Source organism: Pristis pectinata, chromosome 14 (assembly GCF_009764475.1).
Source record: "Pristis pectinata isolate sPriPec2 chromosome 14, sPriPec2.1.pri, whole genome shotgun sequence".
Taxonomy (NCBI): Eukaryota; Metazoa; Chordata; class Chondrichthyes; order Rhinopristiformes; family Pristidae; genus Pristis; species Pristis pectinata.
In genome coordinates, this window is record NC_067418.1 from 35,859,949 (window position 1) to 35,886,571 (window position 26,623).

Sequence of the window (26,623 nt, forward strand, 5' to 3'; positions counted from 1 at the left end):
GACTTATGGGGCAGTGCAATTTATATTTTTTACATTATACCAAACGTGTTAGTTTAATGATGTTACTACTATGTATCATGATACTACCAGGAAACAGTACCCATGGTATCTGTACCTGGCAGAAACACTGTAGAGGAGATGAGTTGTTAAAGGGAGGGGTATGGGATATGGATGCAATGATGCTGTATCAGGTATTTGGTGAGAAGCATATCCGGGAGGAACATGGGTAATTCCAGAAGTTTTACCAGACAGTCCTTATGCTTATAGCAAGGACTGTAGGGTAATTAGAAGGTGTTTCACTGATGGTCAGAATAAGTCCATGTTTCAGTGAAGGTTAGGATATATCAGAATTCTCACTTACTATGAGGCGTGATTTTCAACAGCTGGATCCTTCTCTATCCTTAGCGATAAGGTAGTTGAGAGATACTTGCATATTTGAAATATTATAGATTTTTTTGGAGTCCTTCTACATTTTAGATTTTATGAGGAATGTTTGAGTTACATGCAGAATAAAGTTCCCTCTAACTTGCTCAACCTTGGAGTGATCTCTACAGTGCCAGAAAAACACATTTCTTTACCTGATCCATTCATCCTGTAACCAGTTAGTGATGACCACCCTGTCCTTGGATTGAAATTGCCCAATCTTGTTTCAAGTAGAACTGATCCAGCCAGCAGATTAAGACTTTCATTTCAATGGTTTGGATCTGGTTTCAGGAGGCAAAGTGCTTGGGTTTAATCCTTTGTTATCCAGTTCCTAATTTGATTGGACTTTGAGTATCCACGCCCAAAATATTGGCAAAGTGCTAAATGTAATGTATTTTATGAGATGTGTATTCCCTGCAGATTCTCAATTCCCAACATTCTTGATCCCTAAATCTGAGTATGGTTTCTATGCATGAATTTATACAAATAATTTTTGCTGTATTTTAAGGCAATACACTAGAAATAAGCATATGCTCAATTGCATACTGAAATGAGTGATGTACTCCATGGCAATCCTGGTGGTCAATGCTCACAATATAGACCACAGAATGAATGCATTGCAATGGTAACATAAGTTAATCAATTTTCCAGAATGCTCTAAATTATTGCAGTGTACCAGCACCTTCAGAGACAGGCAAGTGCCAGTGGTCAACTTGCTAAATGAAAGAATTTAAATCATTTCACCTTTTTTCCTTTATAACCAAAACTATTATTTTTTTTCCTGAGGAATAGATTAGTTGGTAGTGGCATTTTTCAGTATCTCCATTTAATTTAGTTCCCAGACAGGTTTAAGATTATCACTCAGTATTGTAAAAATGCACCAGTATACTAATGACTAGAACCAATTACTTTACCTCATTTCATTGCTTTGCATTGGTAACATCCATTTCCCCACATACGTGCCAACATTAATATTATATTTCTCTGGAAAAGCCAATAACCCTTCCAGTACTGTAGTCAAGTGATGATTCTTCATATGAAAGCACTTTTACTGCATAAATCATTGTAACTCATTCTGATCCTGTCCACACATAGACTTCGGAACACAAGTCATTGAACAGTGAGCAGCATCAGCAACATTTGACTTTTTTTTCTTTTTTCTTTCCCTTGTGCAGGGCACTGCAACTAATTATGGTATCCCATATGCAGCTATGGCAGAGATCAGCAGTGGGAACTGTTTTTACTGACAAAATGGGGTGTGTCTAAATTTTATGTGATTGTTGCACTCTGGTTACAAAATCTCAACAATGTTAATCCTATTTATTATATAGCTGAGCAAATTTGGTTTTAATGCTGCAATCCTAATCTTAAATTTAACCTATAGAAGTTCTAAGATTCATTTGGTCTGAGCCATCATTTTCTGAATTTTTTTACTGAATGGTGCCTTTTACAGTAGCCTGTGCTGTACAGAAAATCCCATTCCAAAATTCATTTCGAGGAAAGAGAAAATTTTCTTTCCTCCCTCTCTCTCCATCCCTCCCCCAGCCCCAATCCCTCACTCAAAATAAAAGTTCCTGTCCCAGCAGGAAGCGGTAAGTGCAGGCTGCAGGTGTGTGGTGTGTAGAACTCCTCAATCACACCAATGTCTCCTTTGGTCGTTCTGAGTGGCTACATTGTCCTGGACCAGGAAATATTCCTCGTTGATGATGAAGCTTTTGTAGAGGAAAGCTAGTGGTCTGTCTCACCATGAAGCCCCTTCCTGTTCAATTGCAGACTCGGTAGAAATGGAAGTTGTATTGCGTGAAGGTATCTCCAGCAGATGTGCTCTCGCTGTTGCATGTAGCTCGGCTCTGCAAAGAAGAGAGAATAATTCTGTACCCCTGTCTGCACCATACAGTTGCAACAATATGCAAGAAATACAGGACCATAATTGAGAGGTTACTCACAGACTGTAGGGAACGTGTTGTGCATAGAGTGACGTGGAGCTGGAATTGTACCTGATGCGGTTCTCCAATATTTCCCCATGCAATGCCAGGAGATACAGTGTCCCTTAAAGCTCCAAATATTCTTTACAGGTGAAACCATAATATATATTTCTTTCTTTCTAGTTAACATTCGCTGCTCATGATTTAGACCCCTCTATGTAAATGAGACCAAGAGCAAACTGGTTGAAAACTTTGCAGATTTCCATTCTGTCTGTAAGTGTGACCCTGTTGTTTTAGTTCTCAATTTCAATTTCATTCTCATTCTCACCAACCTAACCCAAGGCTCCAACATACTCCTCAAAAGCTCTGGATGAGCTTGAGGAACAGCACCTCATTTTCTAACTGGACCCAGTACAGTTTTTCAGACTCAGTGCTGTGTTCAATGATTTCAGATAAGGATTCTTCTATTCCCATAAACATCTCATCCATCTTTTATTTCTTTACTTATCTACCTTACTTTACCACCTATATTTGGCTTGTACTACCGTTCCTATTATCAATTCCTGCCTTTCTTTCCATCACTAACAACCCCTTTATTTTTGCTGTCCTTCTCCCTTTGTGTTATTTAATTTAGTTTTGATAAATGATCATTGACCAGAAACATTTATTCTGTTTCTCTTTCTACCAATGCTATCTGACCTGCTGAGTGTTTCAAGCATTTTCTGTTTTCACTTCAGATGTATAACATCTGTAATATTTTGCTTTCATATTACAACCCTGTAAGAGTTAGAAAATCTTTATAAATTATACAATCCTAACATTAACTCAGTCATTCTCTTTACAGATGCTGGCCTAACCTGTGTTATTTTTTTAAATGTTTAGCATTGCAGGTTTTTTCTTTATATTTATAAGGGAGTGGGATGGACGTGGTGTACATATGCCATGTGGGTAACAGGTTTTTGCAAATATCATACATCTGTAGTAGACTGGTAAATGTTTTATAAATAATATAACACTGAGCTAGGCTTATGTTATAAAAAGGGATTAAAGGTCAATGAAAGCATATTAAACACAGGAAAAATGGGATGTGTCTGCTACAGAAATAAGAGAACTGAATTTGAGCTATATACAGGAAACTATATATGCATGTGTAAAGGTTGTGTAAATGGGACTCTCCTTACAGTATGCTCTGTGCTGAATTCCTGATTTATGATCTTGTCATTATGGCCGCTATGAAGTATAGGGCATATTTGAGAAGAAAACAATCCAGTGAGTTTTGATAGTATTTTATGTAGCATTTTTAATTTGGAATGATGCATCTTCTTATCAGCATTCTTTCATCATGTTGGTCAGCAAGAAGGGTTGCTCTGAAAAACAGCTTGGCTAACCTTGGTGGCTTTGAATGGAGGCCCTGAGGTCCAGGAAGCCATAGGAATTATAGAAAGGACAGTGGGGTGGGGTGGTGCAGGTGCCCATGTCATGTCATGAGTACTGCACTTTTAAACTATAATAACTCGCGTGTTCCATCTGACTTAAATGACATTAGGATGTTAGGTTGATACAAGTTGCCATGGAAATTACCTATGTGAGTTCTGGCATTGATCTGAAATTACATTTGCTGTGGGATCAGTGTTTTATTTTGAAGAAGGAGAACTGAAAGAAAATTTGCTTTTTTTAAAAAAAAATTTACCCGTGCAATTTATTGGTATCAGTAAACTCTTTCACCCGGTGGACTTCATGCAATAATCCCTGACACAGGCAAGTCCCTTGTCTTAGTCATGTTATTGACTGGTGATCAACAGCATCTCCGCAGGAGGGGACAGAGATTGGAAAGAGCCATTAGTTCTTTTGAGTTGGTTCTCAACTTATTCTTGAAGGTCTGAAGGAAATTCTGCACTGGGTAAATTTATGTTTATTAGCTCTTTTGACTTCTGAAAATACATCACATTCAGCAAACACAATATGCTGAAGTTAGTAATGGGACCAAGAATTCCTTTCAATTGAATCAAAGGTAAATGTCTCCTAAACAGTTTTAATGTCAAATTCACTTGATACTCACTGGAATGGCCACTCGAAAGTGATAGGTGATGTCGTAGTATGGCCCAACCACCAGTGGCCAGTTATGTGTTGTTCCCTGTGGTGGAAAAAAGAGAAAGGAATGGTACATGCAATGTTAATCTTAATATGACTTAATACTCTATTTTTCTCTTCAGTATCAAATATTCAATTCAGTGTCTGTTGACCAGATTATGGAATCATTCTCATATAATTGGTAAGAACATTTTTAAACTATGAAATATTGTCTAACAAACTGCCAGCTGATCCAAACCTGTACGTATCCTGTGTTATTGCCATTAAAATGCTAACAAAATCCAGACAGCACTGCCATATATTCCACATGAGTAATTTGTCCAAAACTTCAACATTATTAATGACATAATTAGCTGGTTGATGACTGGAAATACCTTTACACAGACTAATAAGAGGATAATGCTCCTTCACAGGATACATAGAAAAGATTAAGCTTGGAGAAGAACAAAATAGAGGCAGAGCATAGCCTGAAACCTGGGTGAGACACCAGGAGTGAAGATCCCTGATGATAACAGAACACTTGGGAATGATGGTACTCCATTCTAGGATGCAAAATCTCAGGAAGTTTGACCCAGGTCCATTGATGAAAAAGGCCTCAGAATTTAGTTAGCTCCCGCACTAAATAATCCTGCATGAGGTGATGTCCAACCAGTCTCCAAGGTAGTAACCCAGAGAAGGTGGAGTCATTCACGTCCTTATTTTGAAATCTTTGCAGAAATGGTCCTCAGTAAGAATTTAGGATGTCACTTTCCCAAGAAGGTATTGTTTGAGCTTTTACAATATATTAACAAGGAGGAGCTCAAAAAAGCTCCAAGGTGAAATACGCCATAAGTTCCTACCTAATGTTACCTAAAATTATATGCTTATCATCTCAAGTTAATAAGGAGTTCCTAATCTCTGGAATAGTTTAATGGTAAAAGCTGAATGAACAGCAGTGTTTTGAAGTGACAGAAAAGATTTTAAAATATTGCACACTATTGTTTTCAGCCTTTACCTGGGTTGGTGAAGTTTCCATCTTCAAGCCAGTGCTGGATATAGTCCCGCATAAATTGCCATAGTTGACACTACACAAATAAACAACTAGAGGCAAAGAGGTCCTAAAAAGACAGAAAAAGGGAAATGCATAAGTTTAACAGCAAGACATGGAATAATGGATGTATTTCACTTCTGGGTTCTGAGTTGAATCCAGACTGCAGAAAATCTGTTGCTTTCAAGGCTGTACGTGAATCCATTCTGAGGCAGTCTCAATCATTCCTCATTGAACTCAAAGGGAGAATACAAAGTGGTTGAGAAGTTCTACCATAGCCATACAAATCCTAGGTCAGAAGTGCAACAAACAGTTCTGGTTACCAAATCATAAGAAATATATATTTGCATCTTCACCTTGGGAAGAGTGTAAGTTTACCAGAAAGATACCAGGACACCATTAGTTGAACTACATTATACAAACCATGGTTCTGTTATCTGGAATTTAGAAAAAAAAAGATGATTTGACCAAAGTTTTCAATATATTGAGGGAAACAATAGGGTAGATAAATGTTATTTCCCTTGGTTAGGGCCAGAGAGTCTAAAAATTACATCCGGGCCTTCCAGGTGTGAAGTTGGAGTTTGGAGCTCTTCTGCAAATGGTAATTGATCATGGTTTCATTGTTAAATTACAATATGATCCTGAGAAGTTTTTTCGTTTCAAAAGGCTATGATGCAAAGGTGAGAATATGTTAGGTCACAGATTGGCCATGATTTACTTGAATGGCTGAAAAGGCTCAAGGCACTGAATAGATTTACCTCGTTTTTATGAATCTCTACCATTTAACCATCTGATCTTCACTCAACCTATTGTATCTTAGGGAATACATGGCTAGTTTTTCCAAAATCGTCACGATTTATCCTGCAAAGGACTTGGGGTCGGTAAGTAAGGAGTTGGAAATGTTACATGAGAACAATTATTTATTTTATTGCGGTCATTACTACTTGGGTGTGGATGAGTTTGCTTCTTTGTATTGCTTGGACAGGTTTAGTATCAAGTCCCATGTCTGTTTCAACTTCATTCTTTTTTTTAAACTTTGCAGCTCTTTTCACTCCTGAAAAGCTAAGGATTTTTGTTCACAACATGAGACGTAACAACCGGGAGGTCCACTGGCAAGAAATTGTTTTGTTTTTCTGTGTTCCACTTCACAACTTTCATCAGCTATTTTTCATTTCACTTACCCTGTCCAATTTAACCTGTAATTTCTAAGTGCCTGCTTCCATTTCCAGTGTTTATCTAGTTCAATACATTGATTACTTTACTTAGAACATTACAGCACAGTACAGGCCCTTTTGCCCACAATGTTGTGTCAACATTTTATCCTGCTCCAAGATCTATCTAACCCTTCCCTCCCACATAGCTCCCCATTTCTCTATCATTCATATGTCTATCTAAGAGTCTCTTAAATGACCCTAATGTATCTGCCCCCACAACCTCTGCTATCAGTGCGTTCCATGCACCCACCACTCTCTGTGTGTAAATAAAAAAATTTAAAAAAAAAACCCTTACCCCTGACATCCCCCCTGTATCTTCTTCCAATCACCTTAAAATGATGTCCCCTCATGTTAGCCATTGTCGACCTGGGGGAAAAAGTCTCTGACTGTCCACTCGATCTATGCCTCTTATTATCTTGTACACCTCTATCAAGTCACCTCTCATCCTCCTCCTCTCCAAAAAGAAAAGCCCTAGCTCACTCAACCTGTCCTCATAGGACATGCTCTCCAATCCAGGCAACATCCTGGTAAATCTCCTCTGCGCCCTCTCTAAAGCTTCCATATCCTCCTTATAATGAGGTGACCAGAACTGAACACAATATTCCAAGTGTGGTCTAACCAGAGTTCTGTAGAGCCGCAACATCACCTTGCGGCTCTTGAACTCAATACCCCGACTAATGAAGGCCAATACACCATACGCCTTCTTAATCACCCTACCAACCTGCGCAGCAACCTTGAGGGATCTATGGGCATGGACCCCAAGATCCCTCCGTTCCTCCACACTGCTAACATTCCTGCCATTAATCTTGCTTTCTGCCTTCAAATTCGATCTCCTGAACTGTATCACTTCACACTTATCTGGGTTGAACTCCATCTGCCACTTCAGCCCGGGTCTGCATTCTATCTATATCCTGTTGTAATCTACAGCAACCTCCTACACTATCCACAACACCACCAACCTTTGTATCATCGGCAAACTTACTAACCCACCCTTCCATATCCCCATCCAAGTCTTTTATAAAAAATTACAAAGAGCAGGGGTCCCAGAACAGATCCCTGTGGAACACCACTGGTCACCAACCTCCAGGCAGAATATGCTCCATCTACTACCACAGAGGGTCTTCTATAGGCAAGCCAATTCTGAATCTACACAGTCAAGTTTCCCTGGATCCCATGCCTCCTGACTTTCTGAATAAGCCTTCCATGAGGAACCTTATCAAACGCCTTACTAAAATCCATGTACACCACATCCACTGCTCTATCTTCATCAATGTGCTTTGTCACATCCTCAAAGAATTCAATCAGGCTTGTGAGGCAAGACTTGCCCCTCACAAAGCCATGCTGACTGTCCCTAATCAACTTATGCTTCTCCTAATGCCCAGAAATCCTGTCTCTGAGAATCTTCTCCAGTAATTTGCCGACCACTCACTGGTCTGTAATTCCCAGTGTTATCCCTACTTCCTTTCTTAAACAAATGTCAAAGTCTCTCTCTCTGGTGAATACTGAAGCAAAGTATTTACTAAGGACCTTCCCTACCTCTTCCGACTCCAGGCACATGTTTCCTCTTTTTTCGCTACCCTCACTCTAGTCATCCTCCTATTCTTTATATACATGTAGAACGCCTTGGGGTTTTCCTTGATTCTACTCACCAAGGACCTTTCATTGCCCCCTTCTAGCTCTCCTAAATCCATTCTTAAGCTCCTTCCTGGCTTCTCGTAACTCTCCAGAGCCCTGTTTGATCCATGCTTTCCAAAGCTCTCTAAATCCAGCAGCCGTTCCTACCCCTGCGACAGCCAAGTCTCTGTAATGGCCACCACATCATAGTTCCACATACTTACCCAAAGTTCATCTGCCTTGTTCCTGATACTCCTCACGTTAAAATAGACATATTTTAGCCCATCCAACTGACTGCAATTTTACCCTTTCAAATGCCTAACCTTCCTCAGTCTTTCTACACTCTGCATCTACTTGTACACGAAATGCACCAACCTCTGACCTATCACTCTGGTTCCCATCCCCCTGCCAAACTAGTTTAAACCCTCCCCAACAGCTCTAGCAAACCTGCCTGTAAGAATATTGGTCCCCTTCCAGTTCAGGTGTAACCAGTCCCTTTTGTACAGGTCATTTGCAGATGAGTAATGCAAATTGTAGTAGTTGTGGGTCAGGACTGAGCCCAGAAGCATGCGATTATAGTGCTCTCTCCCATAAGCCCCTCCATCGTGACTCTCCAAACCTTATGACTTCCAAACTATTTGTTATCCATTCTTATGATTTACCCTTAATTGCCACATCTATGGAACTTTGTCAAATTCTTCTTGGAAGCTAGGATATACCATGTCACTGAGCACACCAAAGTTTAGGCTGTCTATTCTAGTTGAGGTGACTGGCCAGGCAGGACATTGCCTTACTAATCCACAGTAGGCTAGGTTGCTGCTGAATTTTTAAAAAATTGACTCTTCATAAACAATTTTGTTATTTACATGGAATGTTTTACATGTTTGTGGTTGTTCTGTCATTTTGAGCTACAATCTACTGATGTCCAATACATTCTTCATAAAGGTTGTCGGTGGTTTATAAATCTCTCCTTTACTCTTGTCAGCAAAAATACCCCAGTTACTGACCGAGTTAGATTGTGTCAATCAGGTCATGTAGGTCAATAACCTGGGGGCAGGGAAAGGAAAAGCAATCAGCTCCTGATGGCTACCACCAACTGGTTGATGCACATGCAGGCATCATGGGTGTGGATGAGATTAGACTTGGTTCTGACATTTAGTTCACTATCCTAAGAAACCCAAATATTGAGTTTTCCTCTGATAAATGGCAGTTTTGGTGCAGTAGTTTGGACTTGTTTTTCACTCCTGAAAGGCTTAAGATTTTTGTTCACAACATAGAGACATAACAACCAGCAGTTCCACTAGTAAGAAAGTAAGTCACTTACTTCATTTGCAAGGTGATGGTGACATCGACAGGGGTGGTCTTGCTGACTGGGATTGAGTAGGTATAATTCCCTGAGCTACAAAGAAGAGCAAACAATATTAGTGTGTGATCAGATGACATCAGCTCCAAATACCACAAGCTCACTAACAGAGTTTCCAATAGTTTTGTAGCCTTTTTAGACATCAATCTAGTAGTCCAGCACCATATGCAAATATAGAATATAACCATTACCATGGAAACCAAACACATTACTTTGTCTACCTTGCCTCGTCCTCAAGGTGAGGAGGAACAAACTATTTAAAATAGCTGGGAATATGATATCTGGGTTGGCTCTTCATCCACAGTTTGATGTTTAAAGTAATTTTCTCAGTCTTTGTCTGTGATGTGGATTGTGTCATTCTCGTGTAGTTAGTCAGAAAATTCCTTTGCTTTCTATGTCTCTTAAAGACATTGATGAACCAGGTTATCTTTCAAGACAAAACTGAATTTACATTTCCTTGCTGGAGTGGTGAGATCAGATTCATGTCCCAGGATCATTAGACTAAACCTCAGGATTACTGGTCTGGGAATATAATCAAGCCACCACGTGCCAATAGGGGCCTTCTTGTTCAAACTGTACCCTGTAATTATTATGTACAGGAGGTTTTTATTTGGGGTATACCCTTGTTATTCCTGGTATTCTGACTGAAATTCTGGAGCAATCCAGTTAAAATGTATAGTACTTAGTTAATTACCAACACTGACAATTCCATCCTCCTTGTTCTTTTTGTCCAGCTTTAACCCTGGTATTTGACTTCATTTCAGTCACCACATTACTAATTTGGTACTGCTGATATTTCTTACCTGCAGGATCCCTGCGCCAGACAATATTGCTCTGTGATCTCCAGACCATTCTCAACAATCTGGGTAGAACTTAAGGTGGTGTTCTGCCCTTTAGGGAGGGGGAAAAAGAGGAATGATTATAATCTACTCACTCAGAAACATATATGTGCGCATGTGGTAGTATCTAATGTCTACATGTGGTAGTGTAAATCTGATACTTGACATCTAATATAATGGCATGCAGTGCGTGTGCTGAGTATTTATAATGCAAAGAACTAGTAGTGTGGATATAAGTAAAATTTACATCCAAAATATAAAATGAATAAAAACATGGTAAATCATGGGTAAGGTTTGTTCCTTACTTTGCTTCACATCTCTTCATCTATTGTTATATTGATAAGAAAGACTAAAACTTGAAAGTAAGGCTTTTTCCTCCACAGAGAGGTACAATCCAACCCATCCCTGCCTTGCCCCAGCCGCTCTCAGTTCTGTGCCACTATGCCTGGAGCAGCGCAGAAAGTATTATGTCCCACAACCTTTCCAATAATTTGATTAAATCCTCACATTGGTCCCATTCCCAATCTGGTATGTCTGTCTCCCTTATAAAGTTCAGTGACAAACTTTCTGCGCTTTAAGAAATTCAAAATTCAATGTGATAGATTTCTGCAATTTAATAAGTAGACTGTTTGAACAAATTCAGGCTCTTCTGAAATTCAACCACATTTTATGCTCCTATTTGAGGAAGTTAAACAGTAAAAAGTCCTAATCCTTTTAAAACTGAAGTGTTTATGAGAATATTCAAAAGCATTTCATTTCTAGAATTTGTTGTGATTTCAGTCCAAACTATTTGAAACTCCTTTAGAGTAATGTTTATCCATGAAAATGTTATAAACAAACATTTTAGCTTTGTGGGGCTGGGTCCCAGATGAATGCAACACTTTTTTTTCAAACTGGCATCACATGCTGAATGTTTATTTTAACAAGAGATTGCAAGAAATTTCTTCACCCAGGGAGTGGTGAACCTGTGAAATTCTCTACCACAAAATGGTGGAGACAAGTCATTCAATATAATCAAGAAGGAGGTAGGTGTATTTGTTAATGCCAAAGAATTTAAGGAATATGGGGGGAGGAGGGAACAGGATGCTTAAGTTGATGATCAGGCATGAAGCAGACCCAAAGGGCTGAATGGCCTCCTCCTACTCCTTTTTTTCGACATTTCTATTTACATCATTATTGTAAGTGGTAAAATAAATAACTGATGTCAAGAGAATATACAGCTACTTTAGGCACTTTGTAAATATACTTTGGGTGAATGGAGCCCTTTCCTATTATCGGCACCTAGTGTCAGTTTGATGAGTTCCCAAGCACAGGTACAGATGTAAGGCAAAGTTATTTCTACTCTGTTCCAACAAAGCACTTCAGTCCCAACCCAACCTCACTTTCCTGCACTGATGTGACATTTCTTCATCCCCTACAGCAGCCTTAGTGTCTAATTGCTGATTACTACCAATCAGTGCTGATTAGAAGCAGTTCTGCCCTGTGACCCAAGAAACTCAGTTAAAATGGTCAAGACTTGCTAAAAACAAAATCAAGATAGTAGAAATTAAAAACTACAATTGACTTGGCAGTTGTTCTGTGACATACACAAGATCCCCTTGAGTAATAGAGTCAAGTACATCAGAAGTAGCCAGGAAAACACACATGAATGTGGTTGGAACTCACAGTCTGCATTGCTGTCAGTTGAGTCTGTCTGCTCTGTGCTTCTTTGTCTTCTTGTCTGCAGACCAGGCAGTTTATTCTGCATACTGGTAAAGTGAGGAGGAAACTGTGATTTGCCATGGATATTCGGGATCTGTGGCGGTGAAGGACTATAATTGTTTGAGCTGCTGATCCCATCCCTGGGAGACATCTGCCTGATGTTATATTCATTCCGATTCTCATTTACTGAAGATTTGGCTTTGATGTTGCTGGTGGAGGATGGGCCAGATTGATCTGAAATCACCAGGAATATTAAACACAGAACACCAGTGGCTTTTAAAGAGTGAAACAAAAAAAAAGAGCGCATTCATGAAGGTGAAATGGCAACTGCACTTACCAGCAGTGGAATGGTTAGTGCTAGCTGAAGAAGGGGTCAATGGGATGGTAGTCACTGGCAGGATGCTACTGCTGGGTGGATTTGTAGAGTTAAGGGGGCAGCACAATACTTCACATGGAGAGGTGTAGCATAAACTAAGTGGACGAAGGGAGTGGGACACAGGAGAAGCAGGTGAAGGCATACCAACTGCAAAGAGAAAGAAAATGTTTGCAACGTAAAAAGTGATACAAGTATAGCAATGACAAACTCTATTAACACAATTCCATTGTTTAGATAGGTAAAATACAATTTTTATACTCTGGTCATGTGTGCTTCAGGGAACCAGAAATACAATAATTTCTCCAAACAGTGCCAAGTAAGTTACCTGTAGAGCTTGTGGGAGTCTGATTGTCATCTCCAATACAGCATACATCAGGTAAAGGGAAATTATATAACATGTCTATTAGTGCAGCAATGGTGGCTCAGGCTGCGGTCAGCAAAGGTACTTTAAACAGTTACTGAGCCTTGGGCCAATGTTTACAGTGTCACTACCAGACATTTAGTAGTGCTCTGAAGTGACCTTACGCCAAATAAGGCCATTCCTCTACATGCTACATCGTTGTGGGTCCAGGTTTTGGACACGCAAGTACAGGCATTGGGAAATGGTTTGTATGAAGGAGAAGTGGGCATGGTAATGTCAGGTGAAAAATAGAGTTTTGAACTCACAACTCAAAGGTGTGAAAGCTAGCACTTGGATTGAGTTAGGTGAACCAAGATTTGATGGAATTGCTTAGAAGGGCATGTATGGCAAGGATGGACTAGTCATCAAAGGTGGGAAAGACAAAGTCTGAGCTGAGGTAACAAGAGTGGGTAGCAGAGAGTTGAGAATCTGACCACTGAAGCAGAGAACTGGAGAAGTGATCTATAGTTTGAAGGCAAGCATTTGCTAAATTAATCTCTAATTATAAAATGATAGAAATATTTAAATATAATTGATTGCAATATGAATGTTGTGTATTACATCAGGAAATTTGTAAATTCTCAGCAGGTCAGGTAGCAGGTCTAGAGAAGGAAACCAAGTTAATAATTTAAATAAATAATATCTTAAAAGACATGTTCTGTTTCTTTCTCCACTGACCTACTGAGAATTTATAGCATTTTCTGGTTTTATTTCATATTTCCAGGATCCACAGTGTTTTGCCTTTTGTAAGTGCTTTATATTGGAGCTGAGTAATCTCAAATTGGTAAGTTTACAAGATAAGTTTAATGGCAAACATAGGAAGTAATTTTTAAAATAACCATTTGATATTCCAGCCAGATGTGACTGCTTCTAGGCTCCTTCAGCCTGCTGCATGCGTGCTTGCAGTTCACATCCATCTACGTCTCCCTACTGTGATTGACTGTTGTGCTAGAAACAGGATGCAGCAAACATAACAAGTTGTGCGTGCACTAGACCCAAGACCTCGAAGGTGAATGGATATCCACAATCTTTGGATTACTGTTTGCACTGTTTCCAACTATCAGAAATCACATGCATGGATTTCCATCCATACATAATTCAACATAAAGTTATCAGGAGCATGCCCACGAGTTCCTAGCTCTCATAATGTGCATCCAGAATTTCAGCCCTATACTGGCCCAGACTCCAGTGGCAATTCACCTTCAGTTGGTGCTAGACAGGGTTAACCTACCTGGTTGTTGAGCTCCAATTGTGCCGTGCCAGTCTAGAGGTGTAGGCCAATGGTTTTCTGTTGAAGTTGAGTCTGGGTTGACATTTCCAAATGGTCTGCACGGAAAACAAAATTAGACATAGTTACATAAATAAATAAATAAGCAAACCTGGTAAACCCAATATAGCAGATCCTCACTACCTGTACTTCCGTTATCTGGCTGTTGATTAACAAGATAATTTTCATAAAATATGAGTGCTGAATGAGCTGAGATTTTCCAGTACAGGGAAGTTTCCATTCCTAGGAACTAAGTCACAAAGATCCATTTCCTTCAGTAACCCATATTGTATTGCTCTACCTATAATTTCATTTCATTTCATTCAATAATCATCCTAACACTATCCATAGTTAAACTAATGGAATAGATACTGTATCCAGTCATTAAAGAATACCATGAAACATGTTATTATCATTACTAGCTTGAAAAATGCTTTAAAAATGTATGGGAGAATTTGTGTAAAGTTTGATTTCCATAAGTCAGGTCATTGGTAACTGGGGCAGCCCCTGTATTTGTTTTCTTTACTCAATTCTATTGTTACAATCATAACATGAGACAATGCTGGAAATATGTAACACCCATTATCAAACCTATCAAATCCAACAAAAAGAATCACTTCTAAGTATCCCAGAAATAATTGCTCTCATGTGAAGAGAAAGCCAATCAGCTCATGTGGGAAGAGAGAGAAGTGGCAGCTGCAGGTACTTAGAATTAATCCTATTATATAGAGAACGAGTGCTTCTACCATTGCCCTTCTTGTTTGTCTATTATTTTGGGGGAAATTGCAAAGTAGGAAAGTCTTGCATTTATATTTTATCTTCTCAACACCTCACTCAACAAATTATGTTGAAATGGAAAGTCTGTTACCTACAATAACACAACAGTCATTTAGCACACAGCAGAATCCCACATGATTATGATGTACTGAGAAGTTAGAATTAATCCAATTTGGATATTATTAGTTGGTGACAACATGTTGGCCAAGACAACAGGAGAGCTCTCGGAATTCCAGATACTTCCAAGGCATCTATCAGCATTTATTTGAACCCACAGAATGTTGGGTTAACACTTTATTATAAATTTATTGCCAAAAATGAATAATCCCCTGCCCTCCAACAAAAATGCATTATCTTTCCAACACTCAAACCTCCATGGAATAGTGGCTGACGTGCCAAAATCCTCAATATCCTAAATACTTGTTAACTTTCTGTATTTCATGTAAAGGGATACCTAAAGTTCCTTTGAATCCTAATGTTTACTAATCCATCACCTTTAAGAAGTATTTTGTTTTTCCATTCTTCCATCCAAGAAAGATAATTTCACACTTCCTCACAGCACTCTTCATTGGCCCCCTCTCTTGCCCATGAGCTACCTCCATTTGCAGCCTTATGTTCTACTTACAGCCATCCCTTGGCTTCTTTCACACCTAGTATTGTATTGTCAGAAAATCTGAATATACTGTAATACACTCTATTCATTCATCTAAGCCACTAACAAAGACTAAGTATCCGAGGCCTGCACTCTATGAGTTAGACCCTGCATCCTGAAAATGACTTCCTCGTGTCACCTCTCTATTTCAGCCTGTTGATTAATTCACAGTCCATGCAAATATATTATTCCCAAATCACATGAACCCTAATCTTGTGTTTTAGTCAATCTTTCAGGATTGAGGATGACTTATCCACTCTGGATTTGTGGTTCTGATTTGGCTAATTTTGCTTGATGTTTTGTATCCTGAGAATACAAAAAAAAATACTATTTTCATTGGGCTTCCCATCTTTCCTGCTAGCTCACCACAAAAGGTCTGTTAATGGGTTTGTCCAACAAGATTTCCTTTTCAAATGATTATGTTGGCTCTATTTGAATATACAGAATGACATTCCAAGTGCTCTGTTATGAAATCCATATTAACAAATTCCACTAGTTTCCTCACCACTGTTGTTGGGGCTGTCATTCTCTCTCCCTCCTTTCCTGAACTGCAGGGTCATTTTGCTTCCTTCCAATCCATAGTGAACGATAGCCAATTATTCCCAGCAAAAACAAAATTCTTCTAAATGCACCAACCTTTACGTGAGAAGTTGTTTCCCCATTTCACGAGTAGTGAGGCTCTGATTGTGTGTTCTCTTGTCCTAGAATACTCCAGCAGGAGAGAGATTTCTCTCTCCCTCCAATAACAATTCATCTTACAATCCTAGAAACCTCAAATGTCACCACCTAGCCTTCTATAATGCAGGGATGTAAACCCAGTCTACATTATTCCTTTTTATAACACTTGAAATCCTGACAATATTCTGGTGAATCTGAACTACATTCCATGCAATGGCAAAATATTTTTTCTAATTGAAAGTCTGGTGTCCACAGCTGCATACAGACCTCCAGGGCTCCAACCAGGACTTTGTAAAGCTGTGGCAAAATGTCCCCTCCTTTCTATTATGGACCTCATAATAGAGGTCAATATTCTATTAGCCCATATAATTTTTTTTGTGTGTGGCTAGCTATCAGAGGTCAGTGTTAGGCTCCCCACAGAGCTCCTGCTCTCTGGAAAGGTGATAATTAATGTAAATGGTCATCATGGCGATCATATTGCAGGGACCAACTGATATGGTTATGTTGTATTGTAGTGCAAGGGCTCTTAAACTTTGGGTGACATACGAGCATAGGTGTAGATTGATTAAAGAACAGAAATAAGGAATAAATGGATCTTTTTCAGATTGGGAGACAGTTACTAGAAGGGTTTGTATTGGGTCGTTAGCTATACACAATTTATATTAACGACTTAGATGAAAAGAGAGTGTAGATGTTTGCTGAGGGCACTAATCCAGGTGTGAAAGGGAGCTGTGAGGAGGATACAGGGTAAAACTGAACAGACCATCCAACACTGAGCCAGGCACTGAACATGAGCATGACAGAGTCACTCTCATCCCTGTCAACCTTACAAAGTCCTTCCTATGAATATGTCTGAATTGCGAGAGCTGCCCCATAAACAAGCCAAGCAACAGGCTGACCTAATCAACCTCACAGAATTTTATCTTAAGACAACCTACCAGACTCCTCCATCACAGTCTCACAACACACCCACCGGTGGGAGAAGCAGCTTTGTGGGTTCTCAGCTTTGACTCCAGATGCAATGACATTTCATTGGCATCAGGTCAGGTCAAAGAAAATTTCCTCCCAATTACCAGCTACCAGTGGATACATTCATTGCTCCTCCATGTTGAATACCACTTGGAAGATGCACTGAAAGTAGCAAGGGCATATCTATGGCCATCATCAAGAGTAGCTCGTCAGCACCATCACTGAGTGAGCTAGCTAAATCCAGATGAAGTAGCTGCCAGATTGGGTTCTGCTGGGGGTAGTGATCAAAAACACATGAAGGATAAAGAATAAAGGCAGCATGCAATAGACAGAGCCCACTACCGACAGATCAGAGGTTAGGTACTGTGGCAAGTGACACACTTCAGGATTCACAAGTAAGGATTGTGATGGAATGAGCATAACTCCAACAACATTCAAGAAGCTCGATACCAACTGGAACAAATCAGCCAGCTTTACTGGCAACTCATCCACCCCTTTAAACATTCAATCCCTCCACCACCAGTGTATTGTGGCTTCAGTGAGTACAATCTATAAAAAGCACAGCATTTACCCACCTGATCTACCCAAAACCCATGACCTCTACCATCTAGAAGGGCAAGAGCAGCAGATGGGACCACCACCACCACCTGCTGGGTCCTCTCCACGTTGCATACAATCTTGACTTGGAAACGTATCGTTGTTCCTTCATTGCCATTGCATTTAAGTCCCAGCATCCTTTCTCAACAGAACTGCAACAGTTTAAGATGATGGCCCACTGCTACCTTCTCAAAGACAATAAATAATTCTGGCCCTACCAGTGACTCCCACATTTCAGAAAAGTGAATGAAAATAAGGAATAAGGACTGGTTAAACCAATGAATGAAAAGGTGGAAGATGAAATAAAATGTGGGAAATGCTGTAGGAACAATAAAAAAATGTCTGGTGAGAAACTACTAAATGTTGGTACAGAGAAAGATTTTGGTGCACTGGTCATAATACCCATAAAATTAACATGGATCTGCAGCACTCAGGAAGGCAAATGATATGCTGGCCTTTATTGGGGCTCAAGAATAGGAAAGGGCTTTAGTGAGATCACAGCTGGAGTACTGTGTGCAGCTTCAGTCTTCATACACAAGTACATCTTGCAGCACAGATTCCCTAGATTGATTCCTAGAAAGAGGGGGCCATCCTATAGAGACATGGAGGAAGATTGGCCTTTAATTATTTGAGTTTAGAAGAATGTGAGACGATTTTAGAGATTATGACAAGGTAGATACTGAGATCCTTAGGTTGGGGAATCCAGAACCATCAGGATAAGAGTTTGACCATTTAGAAAAGTGATAATGTGAAATTACTTTATTCAGAGGGTTCTAAGTCTTTGGTATTCATGATCCTAGATGTTCAGCTATTGAGTATATTCAAGCTTAAAAATCATAGATTTTTAGACTTGGGGATGTAGGATCCAACAGAAAATTGGATGAGGTGAAGAATTAGCCATGATCTTATTCAGTGATGGACTGTGCCTTTGTGTGTGTGTGTGTGTGTTTATGTGCACACACGTGCATTAATGTACACATGCACAATGTGTGCATACACAAGGCAGACAGCAAAAATGACATCATCAGTTTCTATACCAAGGACCTTGAATTGATCAAGATATTGTTGACTTCCAAGAAACTTCTCATTAATAAAGAGGAACACTATTGGTCTCTCAGGACCTTTCTGCTCAACTTCATCCTGATTAGGAAGTATAAAGACCATCCACCTACCCATCAGCATCTGCACCATCATCATTTCGCAAGTTCAGCACGTAGAGGGTGGACATGGATATTACACTGATGAGGAAAAAGACAACAGCTTAGTTCAAGACTCAAGTTAACGAAGACTCAGTCAGGGTTAAAGTTCACTACTCTAGCCACTGGATGTCTGTAGCATGTTTCAAGATCTTACAGCAGACCCTGAAAAGATATCAAGGCTTGAATGTGGAATCTTGTGGGACACCAGGGCTGTGATACAGGAGCACAATGGTAAATCAGAACAGGGATAAGGAATGGTGTGGACTATCAAGATTCATGACATTCCAGGATATTGTGACTGGAATATAGAAGCCTGTGGGATATTTGAGTTGACTCATAATTAGAAATAAGATGTCTGGTTTTCAGTTTGTGAATATAAAAGAGCTCACTACGCTGTATGTAAGATAAGTGTTACTCTGTGCAGATGAAGTACTGGAGCAAGGTCTTATTGTGAGGCAGGCTGGACAGTGTTGGAAAAATTCGCAGTAAATTCTCCGGACTCGCCTTAGTATTAAAATGCTAAGGACACATTATCAAGTAATTTATCAGCTTTTGCAAGGCCTTAATACTTACCTGAATGCCATGATGATAACAAGAGCTATGATGGTGCCCTGGAGGAACTTCTGGCTAAGGCAACCTTGCTCTGTTGGGTTAGGAGGAGTCTGGAAATGGAAACAGAGATGGTTATCTTTGGGAAATAGTTTGTATTACAGTATACTGACATCTAAATTATAATTGCAGATGGTTTTAAAGTCATGTTGGTTTGAGTCAGCACTCAAAAACTTCTTTCCAATTCTCTTCCAAATCTCTCTTGAAGGTGATAATTCTGCTTTATATATGAGTTTACCATCAGAATTTCATCAGTTATGATACATTTAGGGTCAGTATATTGTGAGTTTAGTTTTCATTTATGAAATGAATTCTTTTAACCTCAGACTAGATTCCCAATGAAGAATAATATGTAGGTTAACTCAATTAAACAGAAATAGATCAAGATGTAATCCATAGAGATAAAGGTAACAAAATTAGACTGAGTTGAGGTACTGGTAGAAGAGAAGCAAAGGTTTCTTTTTAATATTTTGTAATCAAGACATAGCTAGGCTGGGTTTTATTGTCTACTTTTAGTTGCTTTATATCTGGTATCTAATTGATACAATCAATCAAGGGATTGTTAAGAGCCAAACATGCTGTTGTGTGAATAGAGTCTCATAGAGGATAAGGGAAAGCATGGCTGGTTTCCTTCCCTGAAGAACACTAGTAAACTAGGTGATAATTAATGACAATCCAACAGCATTAATTGTTTTAAGTCTCCCAATTTTTTTTAAAAACTGAATTCAAATACTCTAATTATTCTCCTAGGATATGAACAAATACTGATAAATTGATTTCAATTTAAAATTTAAATCCTTACCAATTTTCTGCATCCATACCTTATTGCCAGCTTTTGGGTGCCTTTTCTTATGTTGCCCACTTCCAGCCCGACTAAAATGGCTGCCAGATTGGCTGTAAAGACAGAGAAGCGTTTCCTAAATTCAGAGCTCCAAGTGTACTCTTCTTGAATGTTTCTTGTTCAATGCACTGGGTGCATCAAGAGTTGGCATAGCTGCATGTAAAAGCCTGAGGCTCCCATTTGTCCGATGTGTCAAGCACATTGCAAATGCAGTAGCAGGGCATGCAACACTGGGAGTCCACGTAACAGCGATAAACTGGACTGTTCAGGTTAGAGCTCTTCCTTATCATAAGCATTGACATGATCGGTGGCATCCATAAGAGGCACTGCCTCAAGAAGGCAACGTCCATCATCAAAGATCCACACCATACAGACAGGAGATACAGAAGCCTGAAGTCCCACACCATCAGGTTCAAGGACAGCTACTTCCCTTCAACCATTCGGTTCTTGAACCAACCGGCAAAACCCTAATCACTACAGTTTAGCATCACTATGACAACTTTGCACTAAAATGGACTTTTTTTTTGTTCTAATTGTATTCTTGTAAATATTGTGTATAATTTATGTTTAATTTATGTTTTTCTTGTGAATGCTGCTTATATGATGCTATGTGCCCATGATGCTGCTGCAAGCAAGTGTTTCATTGCACCTGTGCATACATGTACTTGCACATATGACAATAAATTCAACTTTGTCTTTGAAGGAGAAATTCAATCTAAGTTATTTTTCTTTGTGCCTTCACCATGCAGCACATATCCTTGTACCCCCTGGGCTTCCTTTGGTACTATAGTACCCATTTCCTGTCAAATGTGTCCCAACTTGTACATTTACAAGTTGCAGGAAACCAAAATTCCACTCCTCAGTGTCTTTTGCTCATGCTGTGGGGGAACATTCAGGTGTAGATGGGTAGTGCACCTTGTCCTGATGCACTGCCAGGATTGTATTATCAGCATCAGTAACAACAGAAGTTGTATGTATCCAGGTCCTAATCCAGAGGATAAAGGAAAACCAGATGACATGTACGTGAACTTTCAGAAGGGCTTTGATAAGGTGCCACAAAAAAGATTATTAAGCAAAGCAAAGCTGCAGTGGATGTACTGCAGATAAGATACTGGCCTGAACTAGGGACTGATTAACGAACAAAAAACAAAGACAAGGAATAAATGGATAATGTTCAGGTTGGCAGGCTGTTACTGATGGGATGCTGCAGGGATCAGTGCTGAGATGTCAGCCACTTAGAATCTACATCAATGATTTGAAGGAGGAGATCAAATGTGATATATCCAAGTTTGCTGTTGATACAAACTGGGTAGCAGTCTGGGCTGTGAGGTGAATGCAGAGGGACTTTGGGGAATACAGACAGGCCAAGGACATGGCAGATAGAATGTAATGTAGAAAAGTAATAGCCCATTTACTTTGGTAGAAAAATAAATGTTTTTTTTTAAGGTGAGAAATTGAAAGGTGTTATCATGCAGGTAAAGCAAGCAATTAGAAAGGCAAATGGTATGTTGGCCTTTATTAAATGAAGATTTGGCTATAAGAGTAGAGATTTCTTGCTCCAGTTATACAGGACCCTGTAAGACCACATCTGGAATATTGAGTACAGATCTTGGTCTCTCTACCCAAATAAAAATATACTTGCTTTAGAGGGAGTCCAGCAAAGGCTTACCAAATTGATCCCTAGGGATAGCAAGTTTGTCATACGAGGAGAGATTAAGCAGACTTGAACTATACCCTCTGGTTTCGAAGAATTTCACTGAAACCAACAAAATTCTCATGGGGCCTGACAGGGTGAACATGGGGATTATGATTCTCCTGGCTGCAGTGTCTGGTACCAGAAGTCACAACCTTGACCGAGTCATTCAGAAATCAGAAGAAATGTCTTCACTTTGAGGGTAGTGAACCTTTGGAATTCTCTACATAAGAGGGCTATGGAGGCTCAGGCACTGAGTAAATTCAAGACAGAGGCTGACAGATTTTTAGATATTTGGGGAATTAAAGGATATGGAGTTAGTACTAGAAAGTCATGCTGAGGTAAAATATCAACCATGACTTTATTGATAAGCAGAGTAGGTGCAAGAGGCCTACTCCTGCCTCTACATCTTTAACGTAGGTATGGTGCTGGTGGCTTCATATCTATCACCGTATAACAGTAGTATAACAGCAGTAGGGTACTGGTCTCAGTGACACTAACTGCAATTGAAGGCTGGTACAAGCACAATGGGCTGTAAGATTCTTTAAATTAGTTTACATGTCTTCTGTCTTGCCTTTAATTATCATTATAGACAGACACATATATGTGAACTTGAGGGATTTCAGATGAAGTTGATGAAGCAAATTGCAGTGGTTATAGATGGGCAGCGAGGAAATACATCCAGTTTCCTGACATGCCCAACTGGTGCAGAGATGTTATTCATTTTGTGTTGTATGGCAAACACCCCTCAGCTATGGGCAATGCAGAAATGCTCCTGGGATTCAGTCATGAGTCCAGCAACAGGGTTGAGCGGTCGGTTGTGCTAGCATCTGACCTCCAGTGTCTTTAGTACTTCTGTGCTGCAGTGCATTGGCACAAAAGTTATGAACATGTTGGCCTGCAGAGAGGACATAACTGGTGGTTCTAACAAACAGCCGGCCAAAGGTAAGTACGATCCAGCTTATGATAACTTGGAAAAGCAGACAGCTCAGTAACACTCTGTGGTCAGGCTGAAGCACCCATAATGTCACTCATCTCCCAACGCTCTGGCTACATTCTTGTACCTTAGTGTCCCCCCACTGACAGTGGACTTCATGCTGTCAAGCCGCTTTAACTTGGCCAGTTTCCGGCTCCATGTCTCCAGTTCGTTAATCCGTGTCTCAAGGTTGTCAGTTAGTTTGCAAAGCTCCTTGACAGCCCCCACGTTCTCCATGAAAATCCGTTCCTGCACGGGCAGAAATGGGAATGGGAGAGCAAAAGAATGAGCGTAAAATTAAATATCTCGAGCATTAGACTATAGCAAGTATAATGGTATTGCATTGGTAAATATATGAGAACATTAAGATCAAACTACGTTATCAAAGATTTTGCATTGATCTATAAAATCTCCCAAGGAAACATTTCACGATCAGCTTTGCACAAAAGGTAGTTAGGTAAAGCCAAGAGCATCACAGTCCAGTCCTACGCAACCTGGTACATTTCCTGGGTGAGGTTGCCACTGCACCAGGTATTCCATTGAGTGTCAATTCCTATAAACTTGATACATTGGTGTAAATCTAGAACAAATTCCCCATGGCAAAAAATAAGGACATTTTTGTCCCCTGTAACTGGGCATCTATTTGCCTCTTCAGCACTGCTTATCGTTAATTGGTAGCATTGCTTATGGTGATTGCAGGAATGGAGTTGAGAACAGGATTCCTGACTATTTCCACTCCAGCCAATAGAGGGCGAACCCTACCTTGTTAACCACCAGGAAGTTCTCAATGGTTTCTCCGTTGGCACACACCACATCCCCAGATTCCTTCACGGCCTCAGGCAGAATTTCCTTCACCTCTTGTGCGATAACACCTAATGGGAAATTGCACGATCAATATCACAAAAATAGCAGCAGTAAAGAAAATCACCATGACCAAATTAAAAGCATTTTGTATCTCTCAGTAGGGTTTGAATGGATGAAATTAGGAAATGAGCTGGTATTTATTCATTGTAAGGGGCTGCTCAAAATCAAATGTGTCAGAATCAGGGTTAGTGCATTTATTGCATTATCTATCACCACATCTCCCAAGTTTCTCCTTTCTCATTGTTAAGACACTGATCTTAGCTTGGGTTATGGCTCAATCTGAGCATTGAACTTTAACCATGTTCACTTCATAAGATTCAGTACTTACTGAGCCATCCAAGGAATGGAGATGACCTGACTTGCACTTGGGCGCAGTGAAACCTGAAATGCCAGGTCCATAAGGAACTGTGAGACTGTCATCTTCCAGGTCATCTCCAGCCCATTAATTCCCATCCATCTTCCAACCAATTGGAGTGTACCTGTCTCAGAAGCATTCTCGAGGCCTGCTGTGGCAGCAAACTCTGGCTTGTACTGATACTGGACCAGTCGCATCTGTGTGATCCTCCTCAGCTGCTCTGTAGTATCTACCTGCAATGGTAGAGAAACAGGTTGAAGATGTGCAGTGGGATGCATGCTGGTCTTTTGTCACTGGGAACGATGCTTAAATCAAATCCAGACTAAAAGAATGACAGAATTTTAAAAATGCACTTTCTGTAAAAAAAAAGATAAATATTTTAAGTGTAAGCTCACACCTGAAACATTAAGTTTTTCTTTACCTTCACAAATGCTGATGGTCTTTTATTTTAGTTCATTCTATGGATATGCCCCTTGCTCCTAGGGCAACCAGGAAGGTGAAGGTGGAACAACACCTTCAGTACATATGGTGAAGAGCTCCACAATGCTGCTTGATAGAGAGCTTCAGGATTTTGACCTGATTGCATGAAGGAAGAGAGGTGTATTTCCATCTGGGGTAATGTGAGACTTGGATGTGAACTTGGAGATGGTTCAATGGAACTAGTGTTTTGAGATGTGCTGTCAGAAGGTTGCTGTAATGTTTACAGTAAATCAGAGGTTTGTTTCTTCAGAATTCACTGACCCCCAACCTCTCTTCCTCTGCTTAAATTGCAGATAGCAAATAGAGCGCATTTCCCCCTCCCCACTCCATATGAAAAACTGGGTTGGAAATGATGAAGACTTGATTAACAGCACAAGGTATAAGGGACAAGGTATATTTTTGAAACGGCAGAATCATACAGCATTTCCAGCTCTTTTCAAATACCTCGTCTTAAACTGCTGGGAGAGTGGCCTGGGGTTGCCCACTCTTGAATTATCACCCTGTCTCAATTACTGTTCCAGTTCTGGTTGATGCTCAGTTTATCAACAGTCTGTGGAATATTTTCAACCAAACAATATGCCTTACAAGGCAGGTACTCTGTTGCTGAAAGGACAACATTGAAACCTTGTAAATTAGACCCATACCAGACAAGCTGAAAAATAAATATTACATAGAATTCCATAGCATATACAAAATAGAAAAGGCCCCTCACCTAATTAGACCAAGTCAACATTTATATTCTGCTCAAACTCTCTTCCATCCTTCTTCATCTATCAGTGTCATCCTTTAATCTCTTTTCCCTCATTTGCTCATTTAACCTTCTCCGAAATGCATCTATACAATTCATTTCAAACACTCCCTTTGATTATGAGATCCACCCTCACTATTTACTGGTGTATCTACCACTGAAGGATTGATTTTTAATTTCTCTTGAGCACTTGCACTTTTTTTGTTTACAAAAATTAGTTTACAAATATGAACTTTCTAACTCTTCTCCATATCACAAAATAGTGATTGAGCAGGTTCCTGAAGTTGGAAGGAGAGATGAATAAGATTTCAAACAAGGACACAAAAAGCCAACAACATCTATATAACATTTTTAAGTGACCTGGATTGTTGTCAACTGGTTGGTCCCTCAGTCTGATGAATTGTTTATTATAGCAATATAGTCAACTCACTAACAAATAAATTAGACATTAACTCTTGTTCTCCTGCTCATTGGTGCTTCTTTCCTCCCTTTTCTTTCATCCTGCTCTTTTTCTTTCATTTGTAAGCAATCTTTTATGTCTTTTCTCTTGTGTTCTCTTACTGCAATTGTGAATACATCAACAATGAATAGATAGATTCATTGGGGCATGTAAAATATTTTTATCGACTTTTATTAATTTCCTATTCTAAAAAAAATGATTTTCATTTAACTGTTCAACCAAAACAAATTGTATTTGTATAGCACGCATTTGATATGATGAACAATCCCTTCGAGATTCACAGAATTCATGCTAATAAAGACACCTTGCACATAATGGGACAGCTTGAGGAATATCCTGAAAAGGAGTGAAAGTTAGATATCAAACAGGAATTGGGAGACGATTTAGATGAAGGTATAAGCTTAAGTTTAACACTTAAAGGTGGGGAATAAAAAGCCCTTTGAAGAGGTTTAGAGATTTTCCAGTAATCAGCTCACAATAGTCCA

The 26,623-nt window shown here is 39.6% G+C and overlaps 1 protein-coding gene across 10 annotated transcripts in view; it reads right to left on the minus strand.

Annotated features, from left to right (window-relative positions):
- Positions 1–1,402: 1,402 nt before the first annotated feature.
- Positions 1,403–26,623, minus strand: part of myrf (myelin regulatory factor) — a 181,210-nt gene continuing 155,989 nt past the window's right edge. For 9 of the 10 annotated variants that reach the window (XM_052029422.1, XM_052029425.1, XM_052029428.1 and 6 more), the window contains 14 exons: positions 24,575–24,683; positions 23,994–24,103; positions 23,320–23,480; positions 20,543–20,615; positions 19,686–19,774; positions 19,086–19,151; positions 14,205–14,299; positions 12,535–12,720; positions 12,162–12,431; positions 10,461–10,548; positions 9,619–9,693; positions 5,434–5,536; positions 4,408–4,482; positions 1,403–2,273 (listed from right to left, as the gene is read on the minus strand). In XM_052029422.1, the coding sequence (XP_051885382.1) occupies positions 2,187–2,273; positions 4,408–4,482; positions 5,434–5,536; positions 9,619–9,693; positions 10,461–10,548; positions 12,162–12,431; positions 12,535–12,720; positions 14,205–14,299; positions 19,086–19,151; positions 19,686–19,774; positions 20,543–20,615; positions 23,320–23,480; positions 23,994–24,103; positions 24,575–24,683 (1,587 nt within the window). In that variant the 3' untranslated portion in view covers positions 1,403–2,186. The remainder of the gene's footprint in view (positions 2,274–4,407; positions 4,483–5,433; positions 5,537–9,618; positions 9,694–10,460; positions 10,549–12,161; positions 12,432–12,534; positions 12,721–14,204; positions 14,300–19,085; positions 19,152–19,685; positions 19,775–20,542; positions 20,616–23,319; positions 23,481–23,993; positions 24,104–24,574; positions 24,684–26,623) is intronic. The other variant, XM_052029426.1, reaches the window with a different exon arrangement.